This window comes from Pseudopipra pipra, chromosome 2, assembly GCF_036250125.1.
Source record: "Pseudopipra pipra isolate bDixPip1 chromosome 2, bDixPip1.hap1, whole genome shotgun sequence".
Classification (NCBI taxonomy): Eukaryota; Metazoa; Chordata; class Aves; order Passeriformes; family Pipridae; genus Pseudopipra; species Pseudopipra pipra.
In genome coordinates, this window is record NC_087550.1 from 47839866 (window position 1) to 47857300 (window position 17435).

Here is a 17435-nt window from a genome sequence, read left to right on the forward strand (position 1 = left end):
CTCATAGCCTACTGGCAGACATGGCTGGTTTCTTCTGCATTTCTGTACATAGGCACAGTTTTGTGTTAAAGCAACTCAACTATTCATAACCCACTAACTACTGCAAGGAGTAAGAATAAAGACTCTAGGCAACTTTACTGCAATTCATTAAGAAATTGCTTTTAGACTTGTTCTAGCATTGCAGACATCTAAAGATAGAGCATACTTGCCTGCAGGAGATAGAAACTGATAACCAGGAGGCTCAAGTTTTCACTGTAAAACTGATGTTTCCAGCAGGACTATCTCCTTGCATCAAATCTCTGCTGTGAAAACATCCTCAAGCTGATCAGTACCAGCTGCCACTGAGGGGGAAAGAGGAAATGCTACTTGTGGCAAAGTACCATAAGGCACAGATCTTACCTCCACCTTAGAAACACTTCTCAGCACTGAGTTCTAGTTAAACAGCTGGTATATTGCCCTGGCAGGATGAGCATGCCCTCAGACCCTTTTGGTACATTCATTAACTGTAATCTATGATAAATCATGGCAGAAAAAAATAACCTTCAAACTGAGTCTGCATTGAGCTACCCGTATCTTTTGCAAAGAGTGAGACAATACTTCGAGTTATTACAATGTGTAGAATGAACTTTTATTTTCATTCATCCTTCATTAATACCATACAATTAGATAGCAGTATCTGGAAAAAAAATAAACTTGAAATAATTTAAAACAGAAGGCACAGAAAACCAAACCCAACTATCAGCTACAAGAGAAAGGGGAAAAATGTTTCAGGAAGCGAATTTATTCTGAAACGTTTTATCGCTAAATATTCTGATCAAAAGCTACAGCACACAGAAACAAAACTGCACAGTATAAGCTAACCCATGCTTTTGTTACATATAACATATAAAAGGAAAAAAAAATCTAAAAATATCTTTGCAGAATTTTGAATGAAAAGTGTAATTTTTAAAATAAAAAATATTAAATCTAATACATATGTCAAAAACTTCCCTAAAGTCTACACTAAGATGTACTTTACAAAAAAGTCTGCATTAAGGGCAAAGCATACAGTTAAACACCATCTGAGGATAGGAGAAAACTTGTTCTCAAATTAGTTAGAGTATCAAATAAATTTGGTGTTTGTTTCAGAAACAAGGATTCTCACTACAGTAATATACTGGAGAGGACATTCTTTTGTATTTTAGTATTATGAAATGAAACCGATAGTATACATTACAGAGAGGAATAAACCCACTTCACTTACATGAGCTTTTTACTTTACTTTTTTTTTCTTTTTCTTTTTTTGCAAAAGAGTAACTTCATTTCTTTTGAAAACAAAGCTACTGGAATTAATGACATGCGATAATATGCCCCAATATTATACCAGCTAAGTCTGAAAATAAAGTTCATGCTTCACAATTGAAATATGCTGTGACTCTCAAATACATTCTCTGGTAATTAATAATACAATACAGAGGTCATTCAGAAAATCAGTTCCGGTTGGGAACCTGGTTTATAAATGAAGCTCTTTTGCAAATACTGAGAACACTGACAACGCACAGGGTTAGCTCCAGGTCAGCACACTTTTCTGTGCTCCACCCGTCTTTTCTTACACAAATGTGTGCTTAGCCTGCAAATATCATGGAAAGGCAAAGTCTAGAAGTTACAGGTTTGTTTGTAAAAATACTAAATACAATCCAAGACAAATAGTGTTACCGACAACTTAATAGCAGGTGCTCTCTAAAAGGGAAAAAAAAATATCCTGAAATGCAAAAGAGATCGTTTCAGCATTTGATATCAAGGCATTTGCACATTTGTCAGCAGATGACAGAGTAAGAGTGAACTTTGCAGTTGGACTTGAAATCAAAAAGTCTTCCTTCTAGCCTGCCCACCTGTAAACCATAACATATGGTTTCTTAATAGCTTGCTTTTTTCCCTGGAAATAATTCTCTCATTTAGAAAGTACAAGTCAAAGTATTGTTTCCACACTTGAATAAAGACAGCTGTCAACTACAATAGAAATGGTAAAAATGATCTTCATAAAAATGTTCATCAAAATTCTCTGACATAGCAAAACATTCACTTGTGAAGTAAAGTCTAATACTGCAAGCCATTTACTCAAAGGCGACCTTGGGCACGTGTATTCTTGCCAGCATTGCAATGGTAATTACTTCCATATTTCTTGTCATTATAGGGTACAAACTCTGTAATATATTAAAGTTTCCTAACAAAGAGTCCAATTATTGCACTTTATAAAAATTCCAGTAATATCAGGCTTTTGTCCTACTTTTCTATGAACACTGATGACCTGCAAAAAAAATCTGGGGGACCAAGTAATTTCTGATGAGTAAGATGGAATACTTGAATCAGTCTGAAATATGGAATCAAAATTGGAAAGGCTTACAAAATGAAGAGATGTACCTTTGGAAACAGGTTTTGATTCATAGCAGCAGATAAATGTGTCATTCTGGAACTGACACATGTTCTCTTTGTAGGGAAGAGCGGTCACATGAATATTACATTTATATATCATATATAAGTTGAGGACTGTGCAGAGAAAGCCAAAGAACTGCTAAGTTCTTCTGCTGACTCTACAAGCCTGATGAGAAAAACTCAATGACAACCATAGTGGAGTGGGAGTTCCTCTGTGAGCTTTGTACATTTGCATTTGTGTCAGCAACAGACACAGCAAACAGAAAAGGCTGGAAAAATATACAGAGTAAGTCTGAGAGGCCTGTAAAAAAGGAAAATACAGCAGTTTTGGCCCTGCTTATAACCAGCTGTATTAATAGGGGAAAAAAAGATAAGAGGAAATTTTTGTGCCAGCTATCTAGAAGATGCTGCTTTGAACAGAAGTGATTCACACATCTATATGAGGCTTCCAGGCCAGCAAATCACAGTCAAAGTCACTTTGTTCCTCTGCTCCTTCAGCATGGGAACGAGTGCAGAATGGCTCATTCCAACCGTGGATAGTCCATTTACAGCAACAATCATATCACCACACCTAAAAAAACACAAGAAGAAAAAGAAAAAATGACATTATGCTCTGCTGTAATTAGCACACACCAACAAACAGCACTGGACTGCTGGGGTTTGCTTCAGGCTGGAATGGTAGCTAAAAAAACCCAAAGGGGTTCAAATTTTAAGTCTGTCCTACTACTGATAGATATATCTGCTTATTGCAGGAGTGTTGTACTAAATGACCTTTAAAAGGTCCCTTCCAACTTTGAAAATATTCTAGGATTCTATGAAACTCATCTGGGAAATTCCCAAACTGCTAAAATTCAATTCTAATACAAAGATAGTTCTGTATTAAGAACAGACCTAGAGGGAAACGTGAAAAGAGCGAGTTGGAAAGACCTAATGGAGTCAGGAGAAGATGAGGTAGCACGTGCATGACAGAAGCATTTCTGTTTGTTTGTGTGGATTATAGCACATTTACACCAAACATGCCTTTACTGTAGGAGGTGTAAGTAAAGATACTTATGGTTACCAACCAACTACATTCCAACCGAGAACCTTGTTTTCAGTGGCTTATGATTTTGTCAAATATAACTGTTTGGCTTGAAATCTCCCTCAGCAGATGGTTCAACTGAGAAGTTGGAGCATCTCTGTGTTTTGAAGCAGGGAAGAAAAATTTTGGAAGGTGCTGCTTGCTGGCCCTGAGAAAATTGACCTCAAAGGGTTAAGTTTTGTTTTTTTCAGACACTCAAGAGAAACTTCAAAAAGGCACCTAAGTCCTTCCAATGTTGAGCTTGTTCTATCTCCAGACATCTCTTCTTTGTGACTTGAGCGTGGTGTTTGGCATTCCCCAGAGCAGTTGAACATGACCTGGGAGATCAAACGGGACTTTTCCTGAAACTGATCTTCCCAGTTATTGGAGGCACCGAAATGGGTGGCAAAAAGATGCTTTCCTGAACTCTCCCAGTGCCCTCCACCTGGCTAGAGCAGAGGAAGAGGATGCAGTGTGACCAGTCAAATGTGCGTTCAGAAGTCCTTCTCTGTCAGAACCAAGGAACCACATCACCCAAACCACGATGCTACGGTTCACTGAGTGGCATCTCACTCACCCAGCCTTTCTGCTGAAGTCATTTCACCTTCTATAAAATCACACTAGACAGATCATGTAAGCAGAAAACTGTCTAAACTATTCAGCTGTAAAGTTATTTACTACCTTCCCTTCTAGCCTAACAAAACATTTAGATAACTTAAACAAAGCAGAACAGCTTTAAAGAGACCTGCCCCACAATAACTCAAGATGCAGATTCTAAGGAGCTCTCCCTTACTAATGGCCCATTTTTAAGTCCATATTCTCAGCGAGACAGTACATTTGAACCAAGGGTACTATATCACAATATCACATGAGCATCTTTTCCATTCTTTACAAGGGGTTAAATGTGACCATGCCGACTCTTCCCCCCCTTCTTAGGAATGATGCTTGAATTTCCATTTGTGTGAAGACTTCTAGTTATATTAAGTCCTCAACCTGAAATTATTTGAGTTGAACTGAGATCTTTACTTTAATCCAAACTGTTCCACAGTTGGAAAAAAAAAAAAGTAATTTTGTGTTCAGCCAAGTTATTTTTTCATTTATTTATTTAGTCATTGAACTGAAAAATCAATTACTGTCAAGGCTCTAAGCGTAAGCACATTTTTTCCTAAGTTACTTTGTAAGCAAATCTACATGTAAAAATCATGCCATGAAACTTCAAGTTGCATATTCTTGACTGCCACCTTCACAAAATCAAGTTTATGAACAAGAGAAACTTAAATAGGAATTTTAAGTCCTAGTTCTGAACTAATCCTACATGAGGCTAAGATCTGTATCTGGATACTAGACCTGGGGGCTGCATCCAAACATAATGTGTAAGTAAAATCATATAATTTTTAAGGTTAGAAGGGACCTCAGGAGGTCTGCAGTCCACCTTCTGCTGCAAGCAAGGTCAGCTGTAAGATCTCGCCAGGACTCTCAGAGCTTTACCCAGGTACGTCTCAGAAACCTCTAAGGGCAGAGACCACACAACTTATGCCACTACCTGACTATCCCCAGGGGAAGTAGTTTCTCCTTACAGTCTCAGCCTTATTTGTTCAGTTTGTGCCTGCTGTCTCTCATCCTCTTGCCCTGCATCACTGAAAAGCCCGGCCTCTGTCTCCTTGATAATCTCCTTCTATGTACTGGAAGAGGCTGTTGGCTGCCCCTGAAGCCCTCTCCTTGTGGGGCAAGTGCTCCAGCTCCTACCACCTCAGGGGCCTCTGCCGAACTTGCTTCATTTATCAGTGACTTTCCTGCCAACTAATGACTCTCAGGGCACTGCCATGGGGACTTGATTCCTTAACAGTCTTCTCAGAGATATTTTTCATCTACTTTCTTGCCCTTACACTAGAGCAGCAGCACCCATCTTCAGTACCAGGGTTTCCAGCAGTGGCTTCAGAAAGTCATATGAAAGGACAAAAGATTTTTCCCTACTTTACAGAGGTAAGTTCTCATTTCTAGCTGTTCTCTAGGAAGATAAAAGCTAGCTAGTTCTGCACATATACATTGCATTTCTCTTGGCCTAAAGAAGAAATCTACAGGGAGATGGAGACAGCAGGTGACATCAGCACCACAGCTGGGGAGGAGCACAGGAGAGGCAGAGATGTCAGCACAACCATCCTCTCTGACAGATATCCCTTCCCTGTTAATTCCCTGCATCACACTCATCAGGGAGGCAAAGCACTACAGGGCTGCACGATCCCCCAGCACAAGTCCTACAGTGTATTTCCTTAAACAATTAGTTGCACCAGCATGTAACTATTTAAAAGTGGTTTGTTGCTGTTATTACTATTAGTATTTCTACCACTATTATATTAGCTTACTTTAATCTTCCATCAAAGTACGCAGGAGTCCCAAGAACAATGGTTTTAATGAAGAAAGGCTGGTTTGTGTGGTTCTCCTCATAGCCACCGACGATGCTGAAGCCCCAGCTCCCTAAATTGCTCCGCCGCAGTACTACATCATGGCAGCTATGTAGGCAGCTGTGGAATGGAAGCACAGGATAGCAAGAGAAAAAGCCATGTATAATTTTACAGTAGGCACAACATCTGCTGTCTCACCATTACCACTGTGTTAAGTGTGCAAGAGAAGGGGAGGGATGGTGATTAGACTTCTGTTCCCAGAGTAATTTTGCAGTATTCAAACCAATTACCAGAAAAACCCACAATCTTGAGACAGGAAAGTGTTTTAAAAGAAATAATGCAGTGCTAGAACAATTACTTAAACACAGTTAACTCTGTAAACTGACAGTAATAGAACAGCATTTTAGAGCTTTTGCAGGTGGCAACAATGTGGGTGGAAAATTGATACCTGATGTGTTTAGTTCTAGAGTCAAAAATGCAGAGTGTTTTTCTTCCACCTCCAGTCAGTTTAGGCTTTTTCTACTTTAAGTAAAAATTAAAATTCCATACACAATCTTTTTTACCTCTGAACTGATGCATCACCAGTAATGAAAATATACACGACTAATCATTTTATTACACAGAACGTAAATAATTCAGATCACGCTTTACTAACTGTCCTGCTATATGGTATCTTCTCTAGTGAAAATTAATTCTTGCCAATGAAGTTGACAATGGCCGTAACTAAAAAAAAGAACCAAAAAACCCCTCAAAACACAGACATTAACTTTTGAGTAAAAAGAGGCCAAGTTCCTTACTATTTTTAAGAACGGCAGCACAATGCATAACATAACTTTAGGAGCCATACAGGGGCATCTGTGGTATAGAAGAAATAATCCACTGCTGAAGCATAGAAAGGAGTACTTTTACCAGAACTGAGAGTCATTTATCGAGATTAGGTAGCTTATTTATACTTGAATAAAAGAGAAATTAATTGACAGTTAAACTAAGAAAAAGTGAAATCTCTGGAGGACCAATGCATAGTTAGTTCTGTCATCTTTGGCTGCATTCTGCTACCAATCTGTCTGGTTGTTGTTTTGGTTTTACGCTTAAAGTACAGACCTGGTAACTCTATCAGAGAGAAAGGAATTAACCTGCATGCCCTGACTGAAGTTAATAACACTATCTGCTGTAGCAGAAGCTCTTCTTGATAGCAAGCAATGTCAGAATGAGTTTATAGCTGCAGCCACATGAGAGTGAAAAACGAAGAGTACAAATGAAACATGATGTCCATCAGATTACAGATTACTCGAGGGGAGGGAGCTCACTGCAAACCTTGAAGAGTTTTTGTGTTTGGAAGAGATGGTAGTGGATTCTTGAAAAAAAAAAAATAAAAAAAGGGGATTTATAACTATAGGTTCATCTGTGTGTCTATAGTTACATGGCTACAGTCTTGACAAGGGATGTGTCAAGAGTGTCAGAACGGCCAAAACCTAATCCAATATCCTGAAGTTAAATACTTGGCCTCATAAATTCAGGTAGCAGATTAGCAAAGAGACACATGGGTATATACTTTGTATTTTTATTAATGATTACTCTGGTTTTAGGTATTTTACAGAAAGTTATTATATGATTAAAGAATATAAACGATGAATTGTGTTCAATGAGAAGATTCCACATGGGTAGTCACTATGATTTGTGAAGGGACGAACCCAGTCTATTCACCTTTGAGTTTCCCAAAGAAACATTGCTCCTGCTCACAGTCTGCTTTGTAAGCACATTGCCAATGAAATATAGTCAGGCAGGCAGAAATAATGGCAGATGTGTTGCAACTAATAAGGTCTCTGCTTCGTTATCTCTCTTGGACTTAGCTTAAAACAGCTAACTAATTACTCTACTGATTCATTCCATACCTTGGAAGTCCCAGCCACATGACCCACGATGGTGACCAGCTAGCATCATATTCATTTTCACTGATGGTACTCAGTTGTTCTTCATTAGCCTGGGGCTGTTCTTCTACAATCTGGACTTCCAGGGCTTTCAGGGCAACTATGGAAGAGGCAGCACTAGCTTTCAGCATGGCCACGGCCTCGCTGTGACTCAGGTTAGTCAGATCGATGCCGTTGATGTTCAGCAGCACATCACCTGTTCAAAGGCACAAGTGAGACCACATCAGTCTGACAGTCCTTCCTACTGACAGCACCTCCCACGCCACAGTTTCATTTCATACTGTGTTTTTTGGACCTGAGACAGTCTGAACTAACAGACTGGGAATGTGAACAGCTCTGAAGCCTTACACTGAGAGTTTGAAACATTAACATATTGAACTATTAAGCTGGATTGGTATAATTTATTTCCCCCTAACACATCAAATACTGTGGTTTTTATTGTATATTGCCCTGAAAATTTGAAATAGAAATTACCTAAGCATTTCACCAGCTCGGCTGCAACTGCTACTGCAGATGCCATGACAATTGTTTCCAGTAGTGGATCTTATGTTCACTCTAACCTTAAAAGTGAAGGAAGAATGCTGGAAGGAGCAATACAGACACCTCAAAGTAACCTATTTTTGTAGATAAGCAGGGTTCCACAGAGTGTTTTAAGTTATCCGTTTTCTAACTTGTTACTTGGGAGAAGAAAATGGAATTCAAAATCTACTGGAAAGTTTGGTATAAAACCCAGTTAATTCCAAGAAACAAACTGAGCATCTCTACAAAGATAATATGGAAAGAGTCAAAGCCACTAAAAAACCTGCCAAAATTAAAATTTAACTTCATAATATTTTTTAAAAGTCTCAGGATGAAAACAAGAATGTTACTAACTATTGAAGCAGCAACAGTTTCCTTTTTTTACACAATGTCTCACCAATGAAAGTCAGAAAAAACAAAGCAAAAGTGTGAACACCTGGATCACATTTGGAATGAGATTCAGTTTTTAAAAGTTTTTTCCTCCCAGTAGCTGCTGTGGCTACTTTAATGTTACACAATGAAAGAACAATAGTACTTCTTCTATCAAGTGTGTTTTTCATCATAGTACAGAAAAAGAAAGCATACCTGCTGGTGTGTGGGTGTAAATCTCCCTCTCTCGGGAGCATATAAGGATGCTCCCACACTGTTCTTTTTAAATGTACAATCTGTGAAATTTTTTTCCTAAATTTCTTTCCTAAAACATTCTGTAATTCTGTGGACTGTGAATCGCAGATATATTACAGGCAGTCTTTGTTTCACATACAATACGTTTTAATCATCAAATGCTTTGCTATCAGTCACGCAGGACTGCTGAGTCTAACCTCCACCTCCTTGTTCCCTTCTGCAAAGCCAAGGAATAAGGGCAGGTGCTGCAACACTCCTGAAGACCAGCAAACCCAAGAGAAAGCATGTGGGAACCAGGATCAACACTGATGTGGCTTCTAAGGTAAACTTAGCATGGGTAAACTGTGGCCTGTCATCAGAGCATCTCTGCTGTTCAGATATTATACTGGGGAGCAGAGATTTCTTGGACAGAGATGTGGTCCCGCCCACTATATTAAACACAAAACCAGGATGTGTGTGCTACAGAGCAAAGCATCCCACCAGACCAGTAATCAGGGAATTACTGCCAGCTTTAAAGAATTTAACCAGACATTTCCTGGTCTTATCTGCTTCCCCTGCTATCACACTCTAAACATCCCCTTCCCAGAAAAGGTGGAAGTGCGATACTAAATACTGTATTTCTATTACTGAATCATGAAGAAAAGCATCCATAAGCATTTCCCTACATCTGTGGAAAGACTTTTTGACACCACCTGACTCCACAGAATGTAGTCATCAGAAAGCAAGGAGAGGTCACCCATGGCACCAGGGAAGTCAAACCCCACCTCGTTTAATCCTGCCGTCTCTTGCCAAACATCCGTGAGGCTGCACACTTGTCACAAAGATGGGCAGTTCGCCACTTTTGCTGCCTCTGCCTCCTGCCACTGTCATTCCCAGAGATTCATGTGGCTCTTTTTTCACAGTAATGTGCTTTTCTTGGCACGTAACACACTGGGAGAGATCCTGTTTGATAAGGATAAATAGCATTGTTAAAACTAAGGAAAAAACCCAACCAAACAAAACCCAAACTCCAGAACAAAACACAACTAAATACACCCCAGAACTACACTTTAGCACTTTAACAGAACAGTTTAAAAGGACTAAGTAGTGGAAATCAGCTTTAGCTGAATTTCCTCCAGATCAGACTACCTCTCCCTAAAAAACCCCCAAACTAAAATAAAACCCAACAAAACCCCCATGCATGTAGATACTTAAGTATAGATGGAAAGTTTATAAAGGCCTATCTTGAACATCTCAGTCTAGTTTTAATTAACATCCTACACTGGAACAGGCTCAATTTTAGGACGACACTAGAAATTTCATACGGTCAAAAGACTGCAGACAAACCAGAAACAAATCTTTTCGTGTCATGGTGAACATCAGTATGATGTTCCCAGAACTGTCCAGAACTACAAAGAAGCTCCTAAGAAATGAGCACACATGTGTTTTCATGATGACAGTAAGAGACCCTTTAAAGCCCTTATACATCATGTTTTCTTTTGCAGGTGGTATGCAGACTCTCCAGAGCACAAACAAAGGCCAATTGATGCTAATCAACTTCTTAACAGTGAGAAGTTGTATTTTTCTAACTACAAGAACATCTCAAGCAGAGGCTTTATTCCTGCAGGTCTTCCAGATAATTTGACATTAGCTTCATGACAGTCTCCTCATTTTGCCTTTCTCTTCCTGCTTGAGACAATGCAGAACTCAGCGTCTTGCAGCCAGGACTGTTGACTCACGGAGGAGATGACACATTCCTCCATCATGCTCTTTATAAGCTGGATCGTGGACACCACACCTCCTGTCCCTTCCTGGTTGAAGCTAGCACAGTGGCAACAAAAACGTAACATTCTTGAATGACAGTTCTTCCATGCAAGAATAACACATGAATCACTGTCTTAGACAAGGAAGGTCTAACAACTACAGCTGTATGAGCTCATAGAACTTGCTTCTTTCACTGCAGTCCACAAATCCCAAAACATACTGAAAAGCTGTTGTGTGTCTTTTGTTCCCAATCCAGACACGATGCAGAACCTGAATACTTGGAAGTCATCACAATTTTTTTTCATTAGGTAAAAAAGAAGATATAATCCTTTCTTCTAGTTTTGCCTTGCTACACACTTGGACCATCACATGAGTAAAATGGTATTTATACCTCCCAGAAGGAGAAACACCAACCTTATGTGAGTTAGGTCTGCTGTGAAACAGCTGCTGGGACTGGTGTTGGTGTGAGTTGCTGTTGTGAGTTCCGGTGTCTCGGATAATACTCACTGTCTGTGACTTCAGGGGTCTAGAGATGATCAAATTCACTCTCTCCCCACTAGCCTGTTGAATACATAAGACAAAGTCATCAAGTTTGATAGGATATTGATTATTAGAGAGGGAGGAAAACATGAAAAAATGTGAAACAAGACAACAGCAGAACTTATTTTCCAGTTCCTGCTTAGACTGCACTGTTCCCTACTTGCTTCTTTTTGCAATTCTCCCCAAAATGGAGGGGATATTAACACTCTTCCTTCACCTCTGATGTTACATCTACATCAAGTGGAAATCCCTTGTCAAAAGGACCATTTCTCAGTTCGTGTTACAAAGCTTCAAACCTTAAAATTCACCCCATTCCATTTGCATTCTTCATGAACTTCAGCAACACATAGCAATAAATGGAAGAAATGCCTGTGTGATGGCTCCAGATCTGCAGATTTTGGTCAAAAGCTCTGAACACCTCTGGTACTTCCCAAAGACACGTCCAAAAGAAAGACATTATACATGAGCAGACCATCAAATTCTGGAGTTTGGGGAATATCAGGAGACTCAGTTACCAGATGTTAAATAAAACATCAACTCTTTCTATTGCTGCAAAACCACACCTTAATAGATAAAAGTTACCCAATGTTAAATTTCAATCACTCTATATAAAAATTGGGAACTGAAATTACAATTCCCAAGATCATTGTTATTTTCCTTTCACTGCAAGGAAAGTTCTTAAAATTATTCCTGAAACAAATATTTACTACTCATTTGTATCAGAGTTCTCTGTGTGGTGCTGGGTTAGGCAAAGATGACTGCACTACACTGTAAGAGCCTACTACTGGTATATTCCAACTTTCCTAAAAACAGAGCAATTTTCACCAACATCCCATCAGCAGGAAGTAGCAAAGTGCTGCAGCTGTTTCCTTACAGACTGGGAGAAAGGCATAGAGTAAAGGTTTTCCTGTGGGAACAGGGAAGGGTCATATGTCACACTGCATCAAGCTTTGGATAACAGTCGTGTCCAGAGCAGAGCCAGACATGGGGAATAAACCCTTCTGAACACTCAAAAAATGAGTTTTACCACGCAGAACTCATGGAAGACCTGTATTAGACTTCCCAGCTGCCACCTGTTGACAGCAAGAAGTCTGACAATTACTTTCCTGTTTCAACTCAATTCCATGCACAGACAAATCAATACAAAATAAAGCCCACTTTTACAGAGCTTACTGGCAGATTAAAATACAATACATACATTAATAGAATAAAAATAATCCTCTTTTTTTTTTTTCTACTAAGCAATAGGCTACAATAAGCTACTCTGCTCGCTCACATGAGCCATTTTCTAACCTTCAGGCTGCATGCCAGGGAAGACTAACACACTTTTCACTTCTGAGGAGGTGATGTTCATCTGTTAGTTGCGAAAGCAGATCCTGTTCTGCACTATTATTTCCAGAACACAGATCACTGCAATTTGTACTGCCACAGGCTTTTAGGCATTACATGACTGATTTTGTCTGGGACAGACTCTACCCCAGGCTTTGCCCAAGAAATAAAGTTGAGCTCAGGTAGGGAATGCAAATTACCTGTATAACCTGAGCAGCAAGCTCTGGTGTCCCATGCTTCAAGTCATGTCCATTAATTGCAAGAACGCGGTCGTTGCTGCAGAGCCTGCCATCCTGAGCAGCCAACCCCCCTTCCAAAAGGTCGAGAATAAAAACTCCTGGCTCATCTGTTCTGCGCACGAGCTTAATGCCGAGCTGCTCGCTGGAGTCACGCTTGTGCAGCGTCACTTGGAAGCTGTCCTCCCGCAGGGAGCTGGGGGTGTCCCCGTGGTTGTGTGTGCGGCTGCCGAAGCGCCTCTCCCTCAGCACTGTGAGGTGCAGCACTGAGCAAGGCTGGGAAAGCACAGCTCGAGCATGGTTGTGAGACACGTTGCTGATGTCAAAGCTGTTGACCTGCAAAACAACAACAACAACAAAAATATATCAGAATGATATTGTTCCTGGTTATGGAAATAAAGTCCTTTCCTTTCCGAAGTAAATTCACTCACTGCAAAACCAGCCTTAGAGCAACCTACATATCTGACCCTACTAGACTTCCTCTCTTGTCCTTCCATCATCTCCTGCAAACTCATATTGGCTGCTCAATTTAAAAATTTATTTTTAGGTTGGAAAAGACCCTTAACATCATGAAGTCCAACCGTTAACCCAGCACTGCCAAGTCCACCACTAAACCATGTTCCCAAGTGCCACATCTACAAGTCTTTTAAACACCTCCAGGGATGGCGACTCCACCACCTCACTGGGCAGCCCGTTCCAGTACTTAACAACCCCTTTGTGAAGAAAGTTTTCCTATCTAATCTAAACTTGGTACACCTTTAGGCTTTTTCCCACAAAAGTGACAACATCTTTCTTGCAATGAACACCCTCTCCCATCACAGGCCAGGGGTTTTGTTCTCCTTGTTTCCTATACTTATCTTCCTTAGATCTTTAACACTGTTTGTTCTCCAGGCCAAGAACTTTGGCTTTCAGTGTCAAGCCCAGCATCACTTAAAACTGTAAAATAATAGCTATAAAAAGAATACATAAAAATCTCTGAAGCAAGCTTGTGTCTTACAATAAGCAGTACCTCCACAACATGAAAAAAACCCCCAACAAACCTCAGAATCCAGAAAAATGAAATTCGTTTATTAGAATTGTAGAAAAAGGTGGTTGTCCTAATTCTCAAGTCTTAGCGTGAACTTTGGTGATTTTCCACAGACTTTACCTAGGTCAGAGTTTAAGACTTCTAAGCTGTATCCCTCAAAATCCACTTGTAAATGAAAAATGAACTAAACTTTCCTGCCTTACAACTAAGAATTGTGTTTGTTATACGGCCCACTGATACAAAGATCAGTAATCTTCAGTCATTTCTTGCAGAATAAGGTAAGAACTGACAGTGCAATGAGATGTGGCAGAAAACAGAAACACCACAAAAAATCAGCACAAGAGCTGTGTTTGCCTTATCCTGTAAAAAGGGATTCAAAGTCAACACTAAAGCTTCACCCTCAGAACATACTATTGTGCCGTAGTGGAGGAACCCCTGCCCCGCAATTTCATCAGACAAACTAACATCAAATGATCTACACTGATCTGCCTTACCTATGCCTTCTAATGCTCCCCATTGCAACCTCAGTAAAAATATAAACTTGCAGCTTCTCACCATCTAATAGCAATATTAAAGCTTAAAATGTCTGAAGAGAAAGGACCTAGAAATCTATGTACAACAGCTGCCACATTTACATCACACATCTGAGCTGAGGGGCTCCGAGAGGTCTGTGCCAAACCATTTGGCCGTGGTAGTTTCAGAATGGTGAAGGGGCACTGTACCCTCACTGAGCCACCCCCAGCACAAAGCCCAGCACAAAGCCACTGCTGCCAGCGGCACCATGAGCTCAGATACCAAACCATGGTCACGTCCTGCTCTGCTACTGCCCTGAGATAGGCTGTAACCCTGGGCAAAGGAAAGAGGGGCATAGCTAGGAGAATTAACATTTAGAGCTGCCCCCCACAAAAACCACTATGGCTCATCCATCAGAGCACTTAAATTAAGTCCAGTTTTATTTTTAGCTGTCTCTAGTTAAAGTAAATACATAAAATACGGAAGCATTCAAAGGGCACAAAGAATACATGCAATAAAATGTAATTCTTCTTTCTACAAGGCAGTTCACAATTTCAGAATAAAACAGCCTTAGCATTTCTTGGGGAAAGAGATTCTCATTAGGACATGCTTTACGTGAATTACAGTCACAGTCAGCATAAAAAAGAGACAATTTGTAGAGCACTTTGAAAATGTTAGGCACCTATCTGTACCTTGCAGACAACATAAGCTTTTATGTAGCTGTTACAAAATGCTGTTCCCACAGATCTTAAAAGGGTAATACTTCTCATTTGACCGGGCAAGAAAATGCTGAGTTTCACCTCATAGTCCTTTCTGGCTTTCTTTTAGACCTTTACTGCTCATAAAAGTCCCTAAAGACATTTTCAGAAATATCAAACCAAAGTATGCATGGTGGGCTGCATCTAACTGTACCCAACTACAGACGCCAGAGAATGAGTCTGGTCATTTTAATATAACAGCTCAGCACACGCACAGGTAAATTCAAAGAAATAAAGGTATTGTAACTTCCAAAAAGTTCGGCTTTTAACCTCTGTACCTCTCCCTTCGAAACCCCCCTAGCATCTGACAGCCCCACTGCCAGCAAGTTGATAGGGAAGACTCACTGCAGTTTGTAAATTCCCATTTACAGTCAATGTACTGCCATTTACGGCCTTGGAAACTGTAATTGACACCTACCCAAACAGCAGGAATTTCCAAAGCTTCACTGGAGCTCAAACTCTCTATTCTGTCAACCTAGTGGAGCCCTTAGTATCAAAATAAATGAGGCAGCATTCAATCAGTGTCTGCAATTACTTGTTGAAAAGACAACATTTTGGAAACCTCTTGGGTTGTTTTCTTGGCCAGACACTATGCTAACACTCCAGGAGAGGAAAAAGGCATGTTTCTCAAAAGGGACTTTATTTTCTGAAGTGCAAACCGATTTCATTCCAAGCATAACTACCGTATTTAAGCTACTTCTATCAGCTTGATTTCAAAACAGTGAAATAAAGAAGGCTGATACTACTTTTGTACTGATCTTAGGCTGCCAGATCAAAAGCAATCATTTTTACTGAAGTACTTTTGATTGACAGTAATATATTTGTTCCAGGTGGAATGATTAAAAATACAAAAAAGCTGGAGGACTGTCCTGTTTATGCAGCACTCAGTTACCGCCATTCTTAAGTGTCCTATAAACAATCCCTTCCCCTAACATAAAACTTAAAACGTCAAAATTAAAAGAATTTGATCTTTTTATACTGTCTGTGGTAGTTACTTAAAACCATAACAAAAATACACAATCAAAACCAACTTATATTTTAATTTTACTTTTTTTTGAAAATACTTAGTGTACCTTGCTTCAAACCATGCCATTGAAGACTATCACTGACTCTTTCATACATATTGAAAGATGCAGGTCAACTGCCTAGGCTTTTGGAAGATAACAGTGAAGCTAGATTAAAATAGCAGTTTAGATGAAGCCAGCCTTACATTCCACAAATTGCTTTTTATATACAACAAGTTACGCCAACTTGTTAGCCAGAAATAACTTTGGGTTCCTTCAAAATGCATGCATAAAGTTGAGACAAGGACCAAGTCCCACAGCATTTAAAAACAGAAAAATAAACTTGTATTTTAAGCATTGATAAGAGATGCTAAGGAGGAAAAAATTCCAGGGACTGGCCCGAGAAACAACATAAAGCATGATAGCCAAAACTACTAAAACAACAGGCTTTGCTCTGAATATTAATTTGCCTTCCAACTGATAATTGCAATGCTAACACTGACACAACATAGTCTGACAAGGAAAATCTCCCATCTCATTTTAACAGCAGTTCTGCAAGGAGTGAATGGAAAGCAAGCAGATAGAATACACAATTAGGTTCCATACTTGAAGTATTTGGTCTCCAGCAAGAAGTCTTCCATCTCTGGCAATGATCCCATCTCGATAAACCTCCTGAATGACAATGTTGATCAAAGGTGTTTCATTGCCACCCACTATGCTAATTCCTAATTCGATGTAAGGATTGGACCGATGAATTTCAATAGTAGTGATCTCTCCTTCAGGCAAGGCAGGTGGCTGTTGATTTGCTGCCAATTATTTTAAAAAAGAAAGATGATTAATATCCTTTCTACTTATTCATTTTCAATAAAACAAATCACCAAAGGATAATGTAAGAGAGGCCACAAAGCAGTGGTTTAACAACAAACTAAAGCGCAAATAGATTAGTTCCACTACTTGATGAAACTCCTAGCTGGTTAGAAACAGCTCTCTAATGACTTAGCAGCATCCATGCTTCCTGAAATGGGGTCATTTGGATTGTAAAAGGATACCTGAATCCTTTGGATCCTGTTCCTTATAATAAATTTTATACATTGGGTTGCCTGCAGATTTGCATTTGGTGACGACGATAAAAATGTATTTTAGGGGTTACCTCACAGTAAGCTCTTTGTCAGCTGGTTTCACAATTGCACTAGGAGCTGCTACTGAGTTACCAGGGGAAGGGAAGAAGCCCATTTCTGAAGCAAACATGGAGACAACTAAAGAAGGAAAAGTGGAATGCCAAAGGATGGCAAATACAGAGGAGAAAGACAGGGACAGGACCACCTTCCTCTGTGGTAAGG

General features: G+C 39.7%; 1 protein-coding gene across 2 annotated transcripts in view; it reads right to left on the reverse strand.

The window, feature by feature from the left end:
* Nucleotides 1-603: 603 nt before the first annotated feature.
* LNX2 (ligand of numb-protein X 2) overlaps nt 604-17435 on the reverse strand; it is a 58215-nt gene continuing 41383 nt past the window's right edge. For both annotated transcript variants that reach the window (XM_064645424.1, XM_064645425.1), the window contains exons 4-10: nt 16702-16901; nt 12758-13129; nt 11103-11249; nt 9710-9887; nt 7767-7998; nt 5836-5994; nt 604-2983 (exon numbers count right to left, since the gene is read on the reverse strand). In XM_064645424.1, coding sequence (XP_064501494.1) covers nt 2848-2983; nt 5836-5994; nt 7767-7998; nt 9710-9887; nt 11103-11249; nt 12758-13129; nt 16702-16901 — 1424 coding nt within the window. In that variant the 3' untranslated portion in view covers nt 604-2847. The remainder of the gene's footprint in view (nt 2984-5835; nt 5995-7766; nt 7999-9709; nt 9888-11102; nt 11250-12757; nt 13130-16701; nt 16902-17435) is intronic.